At 35.8% G+C, this 20,078-nt stretch overlaps 3 protein-coding genes and 1 long non-coding RNA gene across 6 annotated transcripts; 2 read left to right on the forward strand and 2 right to left on the reverse strand.

Annotated features, from left to right (window-relative positions):
* The first annotated feature begins 1,167 nt into the window (after positions 1–1,167).
* LOC113734886 (uncharacterized) lies at positions 1,168–2,992 on the forward strand. The gene is made up of 3 exons (XM_027261645.2): positions 1,168–1,453; positions 1,591–1,679; positions 1,774–2,992. The coding sequence occupies exons 1-3, from the start codon at positions 1,370–1,372 to the stop codon at positions 2,639–2,641; spliced, it is 1,041 nt and encodes a 346-aa protein (XP_027117446.1). The 5' UTR covers positions 1,168–1,369; the 3' UTR covers positions 2,642–2,992.
* A 167-nt stretch (positions 2,993–3,159) lies between these two features.
* On the reverse strand, positions 3,160–6,880 carry LOC113734324 (uncharacterized). The gene is made up of 2 exons (XM_027260827.2): positions 5,969–6,880; positions 3,160–3,731 (listed from the first exon to the last, which is right to left on the reverse strand). Exons 1-2 carry the CDS (start codon positions 6,190–6,192, stop codon positions 3,674–3,676), a joined length of 282 nt encoding a protein of 93 aa, XP_027116628.2. The 5' UTR covers positions 6,193–6,880; the 3' UTR covers positions 3,160–3,673.
* A 3,065-nt stretch (positions 6,881–9,945) lies between these two features.
* LOC113734325 (actin-related protein 2/3 complex subunit 2B-like) lies at positions 9,946–14,600 on the forward strand. Its single transcript, XM_072082019.1, has 10 exons — positions 9,946–10,091; positions 10,344–10,410; positions 10,935–11,142; positions 12,194–12,360; positions 12,558–12,635; positions 12,732–12,864; positions 12,943–13,034; positions 13,112–13,168; positions 13,335–13,389; positions 14,188–14,600. The coding sequence occupies exons 1-10, from the start codon at positions 10,006–10,008 to the stop codon at positions 14,373–14,375; spliced, it is 1,131 nt and encodes a 376-aa protein (XP_071938120.1). The 5' UTR covers positions 9,946–10,005; the 3' UTR covers positions 14,376–14,600.
* Positions 10,813–18,313, reverse strand: LOC140037592 (uncharacterized). Of its 3 annotated transcripts, none has more exons than XR_011841484.1 (3): positions 15,209–18,309; positions 12,775–15,080; positions 10,813–11,265 (listed from the first exon to the last, which is right to left on the reverse strand). It is a non-coding gene; the product is annotated as an uncharacterized lncRNA (long non-coding RNA). The 3 variants fall into 3 exon arrangements; XR_011841483.1 differs by lacking the exon at positions 10,813–11,265 and having other exon boundaries at positions 12,465–12,896; positions 13,083–15,080; positions 15,209–18,308; XR_011841482.1 differs by lacking the exon at positions 10,813–11,265 and having other exon boundaries at positions 12,465–15,080; positions 15,209–18,313.
* Between the last annotated feature and the right edge of the window lie 1,765 nt (positions 18,314–20,078).

Here is a 20,078-nt window from a genome sequence, read left to right on the forward strand (position 1 = left end):
TGAATCTTGGAAAACAAATAAAGACTGCATAATGTACTTTAATCTAAGGACAATAAAGTTCCCTTCTTCTTATCTTGTGGGTACTATGATTTTGTTTTTTCTTGAGCAGTCTTACTTTTAGGTTTGAATGAGTGTGATTTGTGTGGAATAATAGCTAATATGTCATGGTCCACAAACCAGAAACTCAGACTTGATGGTCATAGGAACTAGTCATGCATGAGTTCATGTGACAAGGATTAATGATCAATTTGATTAAATTTTTTTTAAAAAAATACACTTTTCATCCCCAATTGTTTGGCAGTTGGACCAATTTGGTCCCTGTTACATTTCATCGAAAACACATTTCATCTCTCAGGTCTTAATTTTTTTTAATGAATTTAGGACAATTGATGTTTAATCGTCCAATTCGGACTAAAATTGAAGTTTAAAAAACCTAATTTGGACGGAATGAAATAAGTGAGAAATATGCATCATTAATAAAAAACAAAACAAAAAGGACTCAGGGAAACAAAATTTATGAAACCCTCAAACTTAATCAGATAAAATTCTTCAAAATTTGAAAATAATATGGGTAAAAGTGGTGAATGATTGGAAAAGAATCACAGGAAACTTGTGAAATGGATCAAGTTCGATAAAATTTTGTACCTCCCAAGTCTTTTTACTAATTGTATGCACCCTAGCTTCACACATTTTACTCTGTTCAAGTTTTAATTGTCAATCATCAATTTCTGCCAAATTGAGTGATGAAAAATCAATTCTCATTAATTGGTCAAGAACCAAAACTTAAGGGATGAAATATGTCCCTTTTTTTTTTTTTTTTTAAATAATAGAGACCACAATTGGTCCAATCCCCAAACAATGGGGATGAAAAAGGTTGGCCATATTTCCCTTAAATTTGACAGAAAGGTTGGCCATATTTCCTTCTTTTCATGCCCCATAAATGGTTGATTATTGAATGCTAGCGAGCTTGCAACCGTTGAGCTCTAGATCCCAGAATGGGTATTAATAAAAAGTGTACAAAACCCGAAAGAAATGCTGCAATGCCAGGGAGGAGTGGAGCCACCATGGTACAGGTGTTGTTGGGTTACAAAGACAAAGCTGGTTTTTGTCTTAGTCTATATATTTGGCCTTTTACTGAGCTCGTCTACCCACCTCTGTACTCATTATTACTTGCTCCTTTTCTCAACGTTCCTATTTTCAAAATGCCATTGGAGGCAACTCTTTGAAATGTTGCCCTCATTGGTCTGATAATTTATTAATAATACCGTGTGTGTGTGCTTATAAAATCCCTCAGGACAGACAAGCCACATTCTTCTTCTTCTTCCTGCCTGATTTGCAGGGAAGCGTGGAAATCTAGCATATTTCTTCAATGGGGTGCTTTCTTGCTTGTTTTGGGTTCACCAAGAAAAGGAGAAGGTCAAAGGGTAGGAGCAAAAATGCATCTGGACACCAAGTAAGACAAATCTCGACTTTTATCTTTTCTGTTTCTTTTATTTTGGTAAGAGAATTCTTTGCTTTTGAGGATACACAAAACTTGCATCAATTCAATATCTTGAATTTACTGTGGGAAATTGCCTTGTTTTGTTAAAGAGTTATGGAAGGTATGTACCTCTGGACTGTGATGTTACGGTCAAACTTGAATGTGATGAGATGCAGAAGGCCTCAGCAACAGAGCTTAGGTGAGTTAAAAGAGTTGTATTCGGTTTTAGGTGTACATCTAATCGTGGGAATGAAGGATTGCTTTTCATGCTTGTGTTCTGCTTTTGGTTGCAGAGATAAGCCTAAAGAATCGTCGACCGCGAAAATAAAGAAAAAAGTGAGCTTCAATTTGAATGTCAAGACTTATGAGCCCCTTCCTAACGATGAGCTTAGTAATTGCAATCTTTCTGAGGGTGAGGAGAAGACAATGTGGGAATATAATCAAGAAGAAACAGCTGGAGCAAGCATGAAATATTTCAATTATGAAGACAATTTGATGGCATCAAAGATTGGATCATTCCCTTCGAATTATAGATATCAAAATTGCAGAGATAGCTATGATGAAGAGGATGAGATGGAAGTAGAGGATAGCGATCTAGATGATGAGGATGAACTTGACTTTGATGAAGATGCTATTGGTGAAAGCTATGATTTCAGAAGTCAAAAACTATGCCAGGCATCAGTGGAAGAAGAGGGAAAAGTTACAACCGATCAATTGGCAGAAAAAGGAAGCAATCTTTTGCAGCCTCAAGTTTTGCAGCATCAAGAACATAACAAGACTGAATTAAACCAAAATGCTCGAAACAGGAGTCACAATGTCTTTTCTGTGCTTGCTCCAGTTGAAAATCTCACTCAATGGAAAGAGGTTAAAGCTAAAACTAGACAGCAATTGAAGCATCAGAAGGAAAACATAGTGTTAGAGCAAAAGCAGCATATGCCCTTATGTACGAAGAAGAGCTCCGAACCTTTAGCTTCGAACTCATCAGTGGATTTGAATCAATTCAAGCCTCAGAGTCATGAAATTGCAGTTGATGCTAGCCTTTCAAACTGGTTGGTTTCTTTCAATGGTAAGGACAGCAATGCTGCAATAGCAAACGCCCATCAAAAAAGATCAAGGTGGATGCATCAGACTCGTTCCGCAGATGAGATAGAACTACTCTAAGCACCAAGGAAAAGTTGTCGGCTTCACCACCAAAATACCATACATTCTCAAAACTGTTTCTGGATTTGTGCAGAATAGAACAGACATTGCATTTTCTCTCATAATAGAACAGACATTGCATTTTCTTGGAAAGCTCCACCCTGCCCAGGTGTTGAGTGGATTTCTGAATAAGACAAGGCAAGGGCGTCTTGTTACATTTGTCTTTATCTTGTTCTTTTCAGCTTGATTGCTTTTATATCTTTAGTGATAATGGGAAATTGTTGTGAATCTGTAATACATTGTATTCTTTTTTTTCAATGCAAATGAAGTAAACAATACCTAAAGAAGGAACTCTGATGTACATGGATCAAATTTATCTTGATTGTGTAGCATTAGACAGAAACTCCATTTGGTTTATCTTTGCCAAGAAAATCTGGGAAGCATCGTTCATCTTTAATGTTAACCAGTTCCCAATCTCGAATTGTACTCGAGGAAGATCTAATCAGCCGGGTTCGGAAGTTATAGACAATAATCAGCAGTTGCACAAGGAATTCTTTATTTAGGAAATAGAAGAAAGAAATTGACAAAAAAGTAGAGCAATTATTGCTGCATTATCAAACAAATATCACTAGTATGAGAATCCACCAGAGAACAAATTCTGGTCTCTACTATTTTTTCTTTTTTCTGTTTTCGTCTGCAATCTATCAAGTCAATTACACTGGAAGCTTGTAATCACCGGCAGATGACCAGGACACCGGGATGGGGTGATAAGGCTACTATAGGTCATACGGAAGCCAAATCATGAACTTCTTAATCTACTCTCTATCTAACAGACTAATATTGCTAGTTGCTGCACACCTCCAGCAGGTGAAACCAATTTGCTACATGGTAAAGACCATCATTTTCATGAAATCCAGAAGTCTGAAGCTTCAATGATGTTGAAATCATTTCACACTCGGCTCCATGTGAATTGAATTGTCAGCACTCTACCCAAATTTCACAATCTGAGTCGGGCGCAATCCACGATTGTCCAGCAAAATCTCACGAAGATACCTACATTATCCTACAGAAGCAGGTATCTGACTCATCATCATCAGACTCACTCACATCACTGTAAGAAAAACAAGAAATTACATCAGAACAACTTCAGTTTATTGAGTAATATAGCCACCGTCCGTTGAACAAGTCTGGAAACCAATTCACAGGGAATTGTCAAATGCCAACATGCATTCCTCAGTACGGTAAATCTATCTCGAATATGGAAAGAGGCGCAAACTTTTTTTGGGTGAAATCAAGGTTACACACGTGTATTCCAGTTGCTATTTTCAGTAAGGGTAGAGTGCCAAAGTTTATTATGCACTAAATAAAGCAATGATTCGTTACACTTGTTTATGTCAAGACATAAAGGTAGCCTAGATGTTCAATGGGCTCATGATTAAGTGCATATCCTGCTGTAAGGCATTGAAAACATGGCAACCAACAAATTTTAGTGCAAAATATGTGACGTAACTTGTGCCAGAACCGTGGATGCCAGAACCCATAACACTGAAGATTCCTATAAAGCAACTTGGTGCCTGGAAAGCTATCCTCCTACACCAAAAGTTAGTGCTGATGGGCATCCGCAGTCATGCCAAAAGAAATTTCTTAGCAGCAGCCGTCACATTCATGTCCCAGGAAAAAGTTAATTCCAGGCAAGGTCCCCGAACTAGATTGGCTAAATAAAACAATTCTACAGCACATTTACTTGTGAAACTTAAATCTTCAAGGCTAAGCATCCCTCCCAAAATCCCCTGCTTGTCCAAAAATTTTCCAGATTCCCCTTTCCTTTCATTCTCTCATAATCCAACTTGGAAAAGTAAAATCTGAAAGCCAGTTAAAGAAGAAGAAAAGGATCCCAAGGACCAAGGAATTAAGATATAACAGCAATCTCCTGTAGAAGTATTATAGATACAGTACAATGGAGGACATATTCCTTGATCTTGCAAGCATAATGTCAATCTAAGATTCTTAGAGGAAGGGACAATATATTGATAAAGAATGCAAAACAAAATGAGACAATTACGGCATGCCTATTCAGAAGATAGTACTGTTGGAATGATGACAAGATCATACTTGATTTTCAAATGCCAATGCTAAACAACCAGTGTGTCTCCACAATACACTGACAATCTGAATGACAATATGCAGATGCATCAACTCATCTAATGGCAAGTCAACTCTTACAATTTAGATCCTATAGAATGCAACTAGATCACCTAAATAAGGCAAGTATTGGCATTTGAAAGCACGATATAGGAGGCAAGAAGATGGCTGCAATCACTTGAATGTAATTCAATCAACTAAATTGACATTGAGAGTCATGGACATTCACTCACTACGTATGTCATATTTTAGCATCTCACAGTTTTTGTCTCTACCAGATTTAGAGAGCATTGGTGTCCGGTTTTGTCTCCACCAGACAATGGTGCTCCAAATATATCACTACTTTTGCAGAAAACATCCAGTCAGAATGACATCAACCTCCTAATGCCCATCATATCTGACGAAGGCTACCAGCTTTATGTTCCCAATACAGATAAACCATTACAAGGATAAATTTGATATTTAAGAATATAGCTCCAATGAATAATTTCCTGATCCTAGTCGTTTTTGTTTTCCATGAAGCAGAGAGTTGGTTGTTTTGTTAGGGAAGGAATTCTCAGGGCCTATGTCAACGAAAGAAGCACAGGAAACACATTGTAGAGTAAACCAGATCTTGAGATTTCACTGCAAAAGAAAAAAATCAAGCTTGGTATTGGGACCGGTCCAAAAAAGTTAGCAAGATTCGCCCTATTTAGTCACTTATCTCCAAACAGAATTTCAAGCATCAACACAGAGCTCATAACCAGGAATCAACCATCACCAGAGTTGGAAATGTAACACGATTTATATGGCACATATTAAACCAATCTATCAGGATCTCCTCGGCATATATAACTGACACCATTCTGCAACACACATCTCAGTTCATCCCACTGTAATTTGCAATTTAACAATCCAATATCCAGTTATGATCCTAAATGTGTTACCTCATAGATCTTCCTAAAGCAATCACTTAATAGATCACCCATCAAAATCTCAATGACATGGATCCTCTAAACGCGACTAACTAAATTATGATAAAATTCAGTATCAATGTATCAAGCAGAAACCAACTAATAAGATAGATAATCAAACCAAAGCTCACAGTTAGAAAATCAATTATCCACTTCACCTGAATCCTTTAATGCAACTGAAACTACAAATTCCAGACTTTGACCACAATTTGAGCATCTCTAACACAAAAAAATCGAAAACAAGTAATATTACCTTGGTTGAAATTCCAGAACTTCTGCAAGCTTATTTCCATTTTTATCATTCCACTGAACTTTCCTCCTGGGCTTCCCTGACTTCTTAGACAATCCACCTTCATTATTTGGAGGCAACAACAGCTGTGATTCCTCGTGCTCATCTTTTCCTCCATTCAGTGCAAGATTCTGAGAATCTACACCATTTAAACTCTCCTTTTTATCACTCTTACCATTCTTATCCATTGCTATGAACTTCACTATCCTAGTATTTACAACGCAACCCACCAATCCAAAACCACAACAAACAAGAAGAACACTTGATTTTTAATCTTTAATCAAGAAAACCCATCTCAACCGAATCATCAATATCAATAAATTATCATCCTAAACCATAAAGATGCAATCTTGACAACTAAACTACGAAAATTCAATACAATCGGCATGACCCGATAAAGTCAATGCACATTTCTAACTAATAAAGGAATGAATTTTCAGCTCATGAAAGATTCAAGCAATCAGATTCAGAAACATGAAGGAAGGTTCTTGCAAACCCCAAAAAAGAGATCATATAAAATTGGAAGACATTCTTTTTCCAGCTCAAAAGATTGCCCGGATTTACTACTATGATTAAGAAGAATTTCTGGGTTTCTTTTTTCTTTCAAAAATATAGATATTGATCAGGATTGTTCAATAGATTTCCCGAACCCTGATAAAGGACTAAAATTGAAAGAAAATGTTTGTTTTTTCAGTGGGGATTTTGTGCCTTTACTTTTGTTAGTGTTGAAACTTGGAAGATTTTAAAACGGTGCTACATACATTGATGCAACCGTGTGAAAGGAATAGGACACACAAAAAGGGTCCATCTTGGTGGGGCAATGGGGCCAACAACATTAATGTAATCTAAATTGAGATCTTATGAGCAATGCCTTGAACTAAATGAGAACATCTATAAAAAGAGGGAAAGATGAAGCAAAATGAACTTTTAGTCACACCTGTTTTATGATTGGTTAGTTAATTTCATTTGGAACTGTCTCATAGGTTAGCCAATTGGTCAAGTATTCACTTCTGACTGTATTGAGATTGTGACTGTTTCCATCCTATATTCATTCACGAGTATCTTGTTAACCTTATCTCAACCAATTTTGGGACATTCAAGAATAATTTCGTACAAAATTTACAATAAATATATGATCTTATCAGAGTAATACGTTCCTGATGGTCATTATTATTTGGTCTAAGACAATCTGGTGCATGTGTTTACTTGAGCACAGAAGCAACTGAAGCAGGTGCACCCGAAGGAGGGAAAAAAATGAGAAGAAAAATAGAAAACTACTTGGTCAATATCTGCATGGCATGAAAATTTCAAGATTCTTGGTAGCCCAGAACGACGTCAGCCTGAACTTATCCTAGGATAAATTTGTTTGCTACAATAGGCAACAGGAGCAAAATCCAAAAGAACGGTTATATGATGTATAATATGAGATGAAAATATAATTAAAAAATATTTATAATGCAAAAAAAAAAAAAAAACAGATTTTCTTAAACAAACTCAAAATAAACGAAGGGCCAGGAGAAGTAAGGTCAACCGAAAAACATAAGATTATTGCTCTGTTTCTCATCATTGTCTCCACAAAACCAGAACCACAAGATAAGCCTAGTTGGCAAGGATGCCCGGTACAAGTTGAGAGTGGACTTGTTTTTTCTTTTTTTTGTCCACCTTTCATTTATGTACTCTATCAAGGAGTATTATCTGTGAAAAGAAAAAAAAAATCAGCCTCAAGGAGATGTATTTCGTCAGTTTTCCTTTTCCACGTACAAAAGTTCACTATTACTTGACATCAAGGATTAGATAAGGGATAATTGACCACCATTTATTGAGATATATATCGTTTTTGCCTTGTCATTTGCAATGTAAGCAACAAATTTGCTAGTAATAGAATTCATGCAATCACTTTTTTGTGAGTTGGAATAGCTTTCTATATGGAGAGCTAAAACCCTTCATCTATGGAATGGTAGAGGTCAATCATGAATGGCAATGGCAAAGTATGAAAGAAAGAGTGTCATGCAAACTCAATACAAAACAAAAAGAAATGATTACCCACACCAAATATTCTCCATTTGTCTGTTTTTGTAGTCTATTTTAGTTAATTCAATGTAATTAATTATGCAAGGATGAACCCATCTGTTTTATGTAAAACACACATGTTTATACCTTTGTTCTTAAGAGTGGAAGCCTGTACTATCATAGTTTTTTTTTTTTTATTGTAAGCGGGAGAGTTCGAATCCGAAATCTCTAACTAATTAGGAATACAAGTGCCATCTTTATCTTAAAAAAAGGAACAAAAAAATAAAAGAACACGGGTACATGTCAAAATTAGAGAATCGTTTCAGATTCCACTTAGTTAGTGGAGTCTTTTGTTCTTTCAATCAAATGATCCAATGGCAATTCATTTTGAGGAAGTCAAATCATAGTAGTAGTGTCATATCAACCACGATTCATGAATGCAAAAAGATGAATGAAAAGAATTTATGCAATTGCCGAATTGTTGACCAAAATAGAACGAGCCCTTAAGTTGGAATGGTACTCTAATTGGTTTGGAAGGGTTATTTCGCTGTCACATTTACTAGTCATCGAATCATGAGTCTAACAATTGCGGGAGGGAAGGACATGGAGGTATCAAGAAATCTTAGGATTAAGTGTGTAGTGTTTGTTAATTATGTGCTTGCCCACTTGGAATCAGCAAATAAAAAGCATCCATGCCCAAAAATTGGCTCAAAAGTCAAAAAAAACACGATGCTTTCAATAAAATCAAAGTGCTTCTAGATAATGCAGGTTAGACGACTGTGTCCTTAATACTATAAAAGTATAATATGTTGGTGGCCCTGAGTTGTCAACTTCTACTTAAATGTTTTTGGGAAATTTCTTGCATTATATCCTTGTGTAGTTGGCTGAAGATTATAATCATAGATGTAATCAATTAGACTCAAAAGTTATGTCAGACTTCTTGGATTTTTGTTTTTCGAGTTGAAAACTAAAAAGAACCAAAACCAGTTGGTTTCCAATAGATCAAACTCAAATGAAAACAAAAGTGAGCTACATTCTGAAATTTGTATGAATTTTATTACCTACAAGATATGTTTAAGTTAATATAATGAGTTAAAAGCAAATTAGCAAACTAATACATAAAAAAAAGGAGAAAGAAATCTAGACTTTCTACCAAATAAGCTAACCACAAAAGACCTTTCTTTTGCCTTCTAAGTTAGGTAATTGTTCAGTTGTAACCAGATATTCACATGCCTAAGTAGGTAATATGTTCCTTCAAAGTTTAACCAAATCAAGTTGCCTTCTTAGCTTTGTCTTCCAACACATTATGGTTAATCAGTGTCGGTAGAAGCTAGAAAAAAACAAAAAAAAAAAATTATGCTACTTGGGTAGCTATGCCCAAATTTTCACTTGTCCAATCAGCATAAAGAGACAAGATTGCTAGTAAATAGTAATTATTGGTGCCTGAGGAGTAAAAATTCTCAGCTATCATATGTGCATTGAGACCTTGGTTAAAGAATTCAAGATAAGTTACAAGAAGTTACTGTTGGCACCATTGCCTCCTGTTAAGCCCACAGTCCATTCTTTTATTTTTGTTGTAGTAGAAAGAAATGAAAAGATAAGGGGTAAATTATACACTTGTTTGCAGAAGCATTGCAGCTTACATGATGTGATCTAACCATAATTCATTTGGATCCAACGACTAATATGTGAAGATTCTCACATGGGGTGCACAAAATGCAGCTTAAATAGTGCAAATTTAGGAGGATCATTCATTGGATGAAGAGTACAATTCAGACACTGATTGGTTTGATGTTTCTTTGACAGGAAGCATTTGATTTGTTGTACGTGTCTGGGAGGGAAGTGAAAGATAGGCTAAAGTATATTGCTTCACAGGTTGCTAAGCATGATTGCAACAGAAGACTTGAGTTTTACTCAAAAAGTGCTCATGCACTGTTCATGTGTGGAAGTAAATACGTTGTAGACTTCTGTTGAACTTCAAACCGAAAACAATGCCTAGACACAGACAAAAACATAATATGGCATGCTTTCAAAGGGAATCACCAGCATTGAAGGAGATTCTGCTCAGATTATACAGGTCAGGGAAACTTCAATGCTTCTCTGCCTCTGACTATGCTATTCTGCCAAGAATTGCTGAAATTACTTAGCATGCTTCTACTACATTTTTTAGATATTATTGTCGGAAACTGAAAGCAATGCAGAGCTCAACAGTCCACTTAGTTCAATATGCAATTTAACTCATTAAATGAGTTGAGCTTTTCTTAATCTTCTGTTGCAAAAGTTTTGAAGTTCTTATTCATGATAAGCGGTCATATTTGGTTTGAGGCAGAGCTGAAAAGCCCATGGAGCTTGATCACCACTTGTATGAATTTGGATCAGTGGAATATCATGTTCAGGTACAATTAATGAACACTCTTCAGGTTTCTCCAGTTTCAGTGTCTATTGACCTGTGAAAGTTTGATGCATTTTATTAGTTTCATCTAAAGCATGTGAAGATTTTGATTACTAAAGATACATCATGAGTAAAAAATTCATAAGAGCCATCCTAGTACTGTTGTATATTGTCCTTATCTTCTACCAATAACGTCCACAAGTTCAGTTCTTGTAGGTCATTGGTGGTTTTCCAGATATATGGCATTGTTGTAAAATTCTTTACCTAATGCTGTTCTAGATCACCTTGCTTTCCCTCTTCTCGTAAGCATTTCCATTCCTTTTCAGCCTATCCCCTTCCTACAGTTCTTTTCAATATCATCTTTGGACCTTTAAAGCACTTATAGGGTTTAAGTCTCAAATCTAGATTATGATGCAAAATGAAACATTATACCTTTCATAGGCAGGCTAATGTGTAACTTTTTCACGATCATGTACACAACATTGCGTCTCAGAATAAAAATTCTTACAGTTGTTTGATGTTATTTAGGCTTCTGCATCAATTCCAGATAACACCTATTTGTCTATAGCAACGCCACTCCTGTATCAAGACGTCGTTCTCTCATCTGGGCTGCCACGTTATACATTAGAGATGGTGAAGGGAATCAGCCCTGATGTCATTGAGATAATTGAACCTCCAAAAGAAGGATATAAGTTGACATTGAGACTCAAGTACTCAAGGATTCCACGCAATAAAGGTCAGTAATTTGTCTCCAAAACCAGCAGTTTGCACTTTGCACAGAAGGCCTATCCTCTTGTGCTGAAACCGTTGCCAATGCTTATACAGTTCAACCATGTCATTGGTGCCATTTGTTTCTAACCTGTTTATTCATCATGAAGACATAAAAAAGTTCCCTAAGCGGTTGCCTAAAAGAGGATACAAACAATAGTTACATGATTGAACAAGACTTTCTACTGCCCCTAATTTCATGCCAGGAATACTTCGACAACAGCAAACAATCTGTGCAGAGCTGCTAATAAGACAAGTGATCTGTGCAAACGCTAAGTGAAAACTCAAAAATATAGGAGGTGGAAATATATAAAATGTTGGAATGAGTAATTTTGATGTACGTGCTATTAGATTAGTCGTGCAGAATTTCTAGGATTTCTGCTAATTAATAGGATTACCATATATCCAACTTATTGTTCTGTTTCAACTAAAACAGAGATAGAGCAAAAGGCCAGGTGAGGAAGTATGTAGCTACCTTCAAGATGTTGATTTGTGAACACTTAGTGAACAAACATTTGGATAAGGAATGAAACTGTAAGACAAGTTGACCACATAGAATGATATTGTACTGGAAATGAGGGGGAAAGGAGAAGGTTACCCCTCTCTTGGTTAGGTTTTCCACCTAGCCGAAACCATTCATTTACTTCTATCGGATTCAGACATTTTTAAGTCTAGAGGAGATTTGGCTAGTCACAATCAAGAATACATCTTACAGCTTCTACTCTCAGTTAGTGGTGAGGTGCTTAGTAGCCTAAAGACTCACCTAAGGATACAACCAACCATCCAATAGGTGACCGCTGCAATCAGTTCATTAGGAAAACATGCGCCTTACTCAAAAGAAAGGGGGAAAAAATGCACCTCACGGGCTATTAAAACATCTACCTTCTTATCATGTAGGTACATGATTTAACCCTCTTTTCACTTCTAGCCAGTGCTACGCATGTGATAAAGTTATTGACATTCATTCTATGAATAAAAGTAAATGCGCTCATCAAATTTGCATGACATATGCTTTTCAGGTGGGGTGAAAATGATTGCGAGCATTTCCTCTGTACAAGGTGTCATCCTAAGCTCTCAGCTCAAAGATATGTTAATGAATGTCAATTCACTAGAAGTCTCTCAAGGGATGTACAGACCAGTCAAACTCATTTATCACCCAAGGGAACCTTTCTTTGTCATCAAACAGGTAAATTCATAGCTTCTACTGATTATTGTATGAATTTAACACCAAAGACATCTAAAGCAGAAGCAAAAAATAGACTATCAAATGCAATTGAACATGACGGAAAATTGGAAAATTAAAGACCATATTCCATATTCAATTTTAAAAATGAATACTTCTATAGCTCATGTATACATCCTCACCATTGTTTCTTTTAACAGCCAGAAAAAATCACTGCAGTATTCCCTATGCGCTTTAAAGAAGATACAGATGTAATCATAGCAACAGCTTTCTTTCAGGTAAAACCAAAAACTTGTATCAATGATGGAATAATATTCTTCTTGAAACCATGTTTTGTAAACAATATTTGAAGAAGCTTGAAACCTTAACCACAGGAACTCATGGATATTGGAAGCTCAAAAGCATTTGTCAAAGCACCTCATTGCATCTGGTCTCCAATCCCACCAGCTGAGTTGAGAGGAGAGCCCATTGAAGATCTGAGCACCAATGGAGGATTTGTCTCTTTTGGTATTAGCTACACACCTTGTACTTCTTTTATTCTGCGACAAGAATACTAGTACATGATCTTACTTGATTACATCACAGATATCACTGGGCGTCATGTTGAAGGCAAGAGGCTTGACAAAACTGTTTGGAACCTACTTAACTTTTATGCATTTGTGAAATACCATGTAAAGGTAAGAACAAGATTATGTTCTTTAGCTAGATTACTGAACTTCTCTCACCTGCTGAGGCTAAAACAAAGTTCGAACAGAGCACTCGAGGCTTCATTCAAAGAAGGATGAGAACGCGATTAGAGAGCTTAGTTGAGGTAACTTGAATTGCACCTACAAGCCTCTTTACAAATTCCAGAATGATGTCTAACATCATTTTCTTATCTCACCATATACAATCTGGTTTCTGAAGCTCATTGAAACCTTAAATTCGTAAGAAAAACAAGGACATCTAATGAGCCCTCTATTCCTGACAACTCGCAGGTATTGTACAATGCTGGAATAAAAGATGAACATCATATTAAGAAGAAGAATCGAGGTATGGTTGGCTAGTATAGAACTAGAGAAAATCATCATTTAAATAGAAAGCTGTAGTTTGCCATAATATAAGCCATGAAATCAAGAGTCATGAAGAGTTCTGCATTGTTACACTGCACTACTTGTATAACAACCAACAGCACAAGGGTTTAGCCCTGTCATCTGGGCCTTTTAGGCTAATGATGGGCCCATATAAAAAGTCACAGCTTTTAGTCTGGGCAACTGCCCATTTGGGCTCAAAATATCAAGGCACAAGAATGACCCTATAAGTATATTAGGCTTGTAGGCTCAACATCACCTGGTCCAGACTCATGGTTTTCGTTCTTGTTGTTCTTTAAAAGAAATGCTTTACTAACAAATGGTATTAGTAGTGAATTATAAATCATAATTTTAAGTATTGAAAACAAGAATAATTCTAACTAATATCACAAGAATTTTAACTAATAGAAACCATCTTTTTTATAAAGATTTAAGGTGGGTAAAATAATCATAAATTTACATTTCATAGCTAGGAGATATCAGGTCTTTATTGGGTCAAGCGCATCATTCAAAACAGCATTGATGAGCAGATTATTTCATTACCCATTTTTAAATTGCATTTAATACTCAAGCCCAAACCTCACCTAGCCTAATTTCATGCGAAATTTGGCCCTATTTTTGGTGGCTGAATGAACCATTTACTCGTTGTCCTATATGGTTTTTCTGGCAGTCTTGCTTAGTTTTTGCCCATCAATGTCTTCTATCTATTATATTCACTTTTCAAATTAACCTTCTTGATGAATATTATTTTTTAATGCAGGACCTAAAGGAGTTAGGAAATTGCTAAACTTCTCCAAATCCAAGCTACTCAAGAAAAGATACAATTTCATCAATAAGATCAAAAGAATTCGATCTAGAATTAAAATTCATTGGTTCAGTCGTTTCCGCAAGCGATGGTTGAATTTTTCCAGATTTTCTTCTCTAACAAGATATGAAAAACTAAACTAGTATAAGTGCATCTTCACAATAGCAATAATTGTACTTCAATAACTTCTCCTACAACATATTGTTGAGGGTAAATGTACTTGGACAAAAGGTGCCTGGTCTGTGTATCTTTTTCCTTTTCTTTTACAAACTTTGTACTCATCAAAACAGCATTGATGAGCAGATTATTTCATTTGTCGACTCATGAAATGCTAGTAATGCAGAAGGCATAAAACAGTTTAGACTTCACCATTGTCACAGCTAGTTAGTCATTTCACTGTAATTAGAGCCCACATGGAGAAAGGACTTGAATACCAATTTTCTTGTGGATTAGTGAATTGTAATTTCACTATTGACAAAAGGTCTGATGATTTGTGAACTAAGCATCCAGCATTCCTATATGTGTCAAAAGATGTGCAAAAAAAAAAAAGGAAGAGAATGTATTTTACATTTATCATGTTCAAGATCTTTATCTGGTACTTGGCAAAATAAAAAACTTGCATAAGTCTTTGTAGGAATATACCAGTCGGAGGCCATGTTTTTGACAGATACACTGAAATGCAGCGGTAAACTTGAGAAAGATTCTGGAGCCATGAAGTTTCAGTTGCATGTTTCAATTCCTGAAGGAGATATAAGCTGAATGCAGACATAAAAGTACAAAAACAAGAAGCTTGGTGGATGGATCAGTTTAATGTGTGACTTTGACTTGGCCATTCTTCCTTCAGCTCCCTATCAACCAATACCCAGAAAAAAAAAAGCCACAAAATGATTACTTAATCTTGAAAGAATAGAAAAGAGGTGCCTACTGTCACTAACAACTGAAATGATCTGGTTTAAGAATTTAAGAGATAAATTACCTCAAAAATTATCTGATGCCGGAGAGCCATTATTGAGCTACTCATGGATGACCCCCAGAAATTGACATTGTAAATGTCCTGATTTAAGTATGTAATGGAAACTAGTATTGCAGATAGTCTGATACCTAATTCTTAAGAATCCTCAAGTCACTCACCAAGTAGGCGAACAAAATCCAATTTTCTGATTCTCAGACTGAAAGAGATATTGAGTTCAAGAGTCTCTTTCTCCTCGCCCCCCCCCCCCCTCCTCTCTCTCTCTCCCAGTAATCACATAGTTACTTCTGCAGACCGTTTTGTAGAAAAGTTGCAACCATTGCTGTATCCCAATTTATCCAATTTATTGGAGCTGTGCAATACAAGCTTTTGGAAGGTTATGTAAACAATCTAAAAGAGGCAGGCATGGAACACTTGAAATTCATTGCAAGAGTTAAGAACAAGAAACAAAATGTTGTTCAGTTAAGTTTCAGTTCAAAGAACCATTGCAGTATCCTAGGGACTATCGTGTTATCTATGTCCCACTAAGTTAGAGTTACTTTGAGGAATGAATATTAAGCAACTAGATCTCAAAATTACTTTTAGACAAATAGATTCTATATCATCTTTACAGTGTTATTCTAATATCAACACTGATAAAAGATCATAATTTCAGTTTTTCTTTTAAATTTTTTCTAGCAAGGGAGGGGTGGTATTTAAGAAGCAGGGAGGGGGACATGGGGATTAGAAACCAGGACCTCTAACTCCTGAGGTATCAATCTTAACCACTCATAAAAGATCATAATTTCAGTTTCTTTAAGATATAATCAACCTTAATGAATTTCAAATCCATGAACATCAGTCTAGTTTTATTTTGGCACTCCACTAAGCTTCGATCATTGATCCAAGAACTATTTCTCATTTCATGCTTTGGCCTGCAACATATTGCTCTTTGTGGATTATGTTTGTACAACTGTGAACTGTGGAATAAGAAAGGCAGACAGTTTCATCCCAACGTATCACAAGAGAGGTACATACTGATTCCAGAAAACTTTCTAAGTCTGACAACGAATACAGGTGAATAATTGGTTTTATCTAGTAGTCCACCATTCCAGTTGAGCTATTCAATTCAATAACCAAATGTAAGAATTTCTGCATGTTTTCCACCATGAAGGCATGAAACAGAGAATTCTAATCAAAGTAAATGAGTAAGCAGGATCAAATATCAAATTACTAGACCTCTTTTTTCTGGGTACAGTACAAATTTCTGTCATCTACAGGAGTTTCGCGTAAAGCCTTGCGCAGGTATAAGTTAAAGACGTCCCTTTTGTTCTCTATTGATACAATAGAACTAAGTTGCTCAGTTGGCAGTTGATTTTTAACAAGACTGACTATCCTTTATGTTAATTCTTTTATCTTAACATCTTTTTACATACTGAAACATGCATAAAACAGAGGTAACGAAAAAGATGAGAGCAAAAGTACTCTCATGAAAGCAGTAGTGTATCAAAAGCAGTAAGGATTTTTTGCACTTTGCCCTGTTCAAAGTGGCAACTGGTTAGAAGTTATAGAGTCCTAATTATACAAAATTGTGCTCATTATCTACTAGTAACTTTTTTATAGAGTACATTGCGAAAATACACAATTGTGGAGATGGAAGCATAATACATGGTTAAATATCCAATCAATCTTTAGCCAAATTTGCAAAAGTAATTTATATACTGATGACTATGAGATATATTCAAAAACGTATACACATACATGAGTATATAAAAATGAAACCAATGACAATAAAGAACACTGACAACTCATTTCATTGAAGCATAAGTCAAGTACAAAATTCTGTATAGCAGCAATGTTTGCTGAGAAAAATGTCAAAGTATACCTGTCTGTAGAGAACAAGGAATAATTTTTTGCCAGATTTTCAACTCAAAGTTCCTACCTAAACTTGTTTACCAGTAAAATCCTCATTCTATCTCAAATATAGGGAGTGGATTCATCACAATACCCTCTGATGATCCAATCTGAGATAGCAATGGTCCAGTTACCTCCCGAGACCTGTTACTCCTATGTCGATGCAACAATCCAAGCAATGAGAAGCTCACGAACAAAACCAGTGCGGTATGCACAACGAACAGCAAATTTGTCAATGCCACACCCCTCAACTTGTCCTCTTCAAGCTCACACTTAACATCAATCTCCCTATTTCCCCGACTCACTGCCATCTTCTCACACCCTTTTAGACTAAATGCATCAGTATACAAAGACATTCCCACTTGCAGAACCCAAACAGCCTTCAGAACAAGCCCAGACGACAGCAAAAAATCAGCGAAAAATGCCGATGGGCTGATGGACAAATACAAGCAACAAGCAGCACAAACAAGTGCTAATCCACCTAAAAGCTCATAAGCAACTCCACCAAGTCCCAAAATCCCTTGCCCGTTCATGTAATACTCAATCACAAAAGCAATGCCACAAAGTATAAACACAAAACTCTCAGGAATTACATAAAGATCCAAACTTTCTTTCAAACTTATAAGAACTAAGAGGGCCCAGAAGATGAAGATCAACAAAGATTGTGCCAAGAATGAGAATCTGTAATTGGGGTGGCCTGAAATTGCAAAAAATAAATAAATGTGGGAAAATGAGGCAATTGGGAGGGCTAAAAGAAGAGCGTACATGTCCCCATTTTTCCACTTGGGTCCTGAAAAATACCATGCTTTTGATATAAATTGAGATGGGTTTTGGAGATACAGTGACAGTGAGAATATAAGACGGCGAATGCCGACTGGGAAAAGGAAAAGGAACGCCAGAAAATGGGTTGCAAACAATACCATTCTTGATTCTTGCAGAGTAATAGGACTGATTTCTTGTTTTTGTGTTTTTTCAAGGATTTCTTTGAGAATTTTGTGGATTGAATTTGTAGAATCTGCAAACGAAATTAAATCAAATAGGGAAGAATTATGTAAGCTACCTTGATGATGGAGAGGTCTGGCTTGACAATGGATGGAGAGCTTGGTCAGCAACGGAAGAGGAAGAGCAGCAGAGTCAAAACTCAAGAGTCGACCTTCAAGTTTCAATATTTAATTTGACCCCATCATTTTTTGTTCAATTCAGCTCTATCCCATCAAACTTTTGAGTACTTGCATTGATATGACCTTCAAGGTGATTCACTCACTAGAACTAATACAGTATATATTTCATCTTTGTTGTCATTTTGTCATTTGTGTGTTTTGCATTTTTTTTTTACTTGTTTTCAATTTTTGTGACGTGTGCGACCATGTAGCTTTAAGCATATCTCCAACTTGGACTAATTCATCAGAGTTGAAGATAAATATTTTTGTTTTTTGGAGTCAAAATTTGTGTGCATATTGAACTCAAATCAAATGCTTAAGTGGAGATTTTACCCTAAACTTCTTTGTGAATACATTTTGTCTCTAACTGAACACCTTTTTAACCAATAATAATGACAAAGCTTTCATGGATGCAGATTCAAAGAATGAAATGAAAGGGAGATTACAAGAATGGCACCCCAGTGACTGTAACTAAGCCAAGCTTTCATGGATTGGAGATTCCAGGAATGGCATCCAGTGACTGTAACCAAATAGTTCCAACATTTTAAAAACAAATGCATTCTTTTGCCAGTTGAAAGAATTTTCCAATGCAAATTCAAATGCTCTCTTATTTCTTCAAGTAATTAAAAGGGAATGCAGTTCGTTTTTACTTTATCCCAAGCTAGGACTTGATGGTTACCTTAGCAACTTTTCTGTGGATAAAGGCTGGACCGGAGACTAATTAGTAACAAAAGAGTGTAATTGTTACAAACTTGTTTAATTACTTGAAATCTAATGTGAAACGAGGGAAAAAATTTATTGAGGAATCTTTTGTTTTGCCTGGATGATAAAGAGAAGAAGAACATGAACGCTTGATGATTATGAGCATTGTAGTCTAATCATCTTAATCGTCAATTGTAAACAAAGTCATTTTCCTTCCCGTTTTCTTATGTTTTCTTCTGTTCCTTTAGAAGTAGCCAAGAAAATGTAATCCAAAAAAGACAGCAAACAATAATGATTTTCATGTATAACTTCATTAATTAAAGGATTGAAGTTTCATATTAATTACATGTATCATTTGCTTGTGCATCGAAATACTAGGGCAATAACCACTTGCATTTGCTTGTCACATGATGATGTTAGATTTGAGTACAATTGAGTCAAGTCGATTTCGAGGAGTGTACTACTCGAACTCGACTCAATTTAAAAAACACTTAGAATATTATGGCTCAAATTCAAAATTGTTGAACTCTTGAAAGTCGAGTTTAAACTTGAGCTCAATTTCATTTTGTATTACTCGACCTTGAGTTTGAGCTCAATCTTGTGCTCATTGAGTCCAATCCAGTTTAAGAAATAAAATTTATATTTTATATAATTTTAAACAAGGGACAAAATAGATATTTCATACTTAAATTAAAAAATTAAAAAAAAATACATATGTGAAACTCGATTGAATTCAATTAAGTTTGATGAGCTTTTGAACCTCACATATTAAATTTTAGTTCAACTCGTTAAGTAATTCAAACTGCTTGAACTTGAGCTCAAATTCGATCAACATGAGTTTGAGTTTGAATTTTAATTGAATAAGATTACAAACTACTCGATTAAGCTCGATTCGCTTACACTTCAACTAAAACAACCAAACAAAATATGAAAAAGAACCTCAGGACTTGAATCACATTATATTGAATTCCCCTCTTCATCTATTTCTTTCCTTCCAAGTTCCAGGGTTCCACCCAGTAAACCAATACAAATCCTTATACTATATAAGAACGAGTTTAGGGCAAAGATAAATTTTGGATTTCAACCGCAAGGGTAGGGTTATTTTGGAAATGTGAGAGTGT

The sequence above is a fragment of the Coffea arabica genome, chromosome 3c, assembly GCF_036785885.1.
Source record: "Coffea arabica cultivar ET-39 chromosome 3c, Coffea Arabica ET-39 HiFi, whole genome shotgun sequence".
Lineage (NCBI taxonomy): Eukaryota > Viridiplantae > Streptophyta > Magnoliopsida > Gentianales > Rubiaceae > Coffea > Coffea arabica.

Excerpts from the sequence above, each read along its gene's own strand:
- LOC113734324 (XM_027260827.2), bottom strand. The coding sequence starts at position 6,192 with ATGGATAAGAATGGTAAGAGTGATAAAAAGGAGAGTTTAAATGGTGTA. Across the intron at positions 3,732-5,968 it reads GTTCTGGAATTTCAACCAAG|TGATGTGAGTGAGTCTGATG; the intron begins GTAATATTACTT and ends TTTTTCTTACAG.
- LOC113734325 (XM_072082019.1), top strand. The coding sequence starts at position 10,006 with ATGCCTAGACACAGACAAAAACATAATATGGCATGCTTTCAAAGGGAA. Across the intron at positions 10,411-10,934 it reads CAGTGGAATATCATGTTCAG|GCTTCTGCATCAATTCCAGA; the intron begins GTACAATTAATG and ends GATGTTATTTAG. Across the intron at positions 13,390-14,187 it reads TATTAAGAAGAAGAATCGAG|GACCTAAAGGAGTTAGGAAA; the intron begins GTATGGTTGGCT and ends TTTTTAATGCAG.
- LOC113734886 (XM_027261645.2), top strand. The coding sequence starts at position 1,370 with ATGGGGTGCTTTCTTGCTTGTTTTGGGTTCACCAAGAAAAGGAGAAGG. Across the intron at positions 1,454-1,590 it reads AAAATGCATCTGGACACCAA|AGTTATGGAAGGTATGTACC; the intron begins GTAAGACAAATC and ends GTTTTGTTAAAG. Across the intron at positions 1,680-1,773 it reads GCCTCAGCAACAGAGCTTAG|AGATAAGCCTAAAGAATCGT; the intron begins GTGAGTTAAAAG and ends TTTTGGTTGCAG.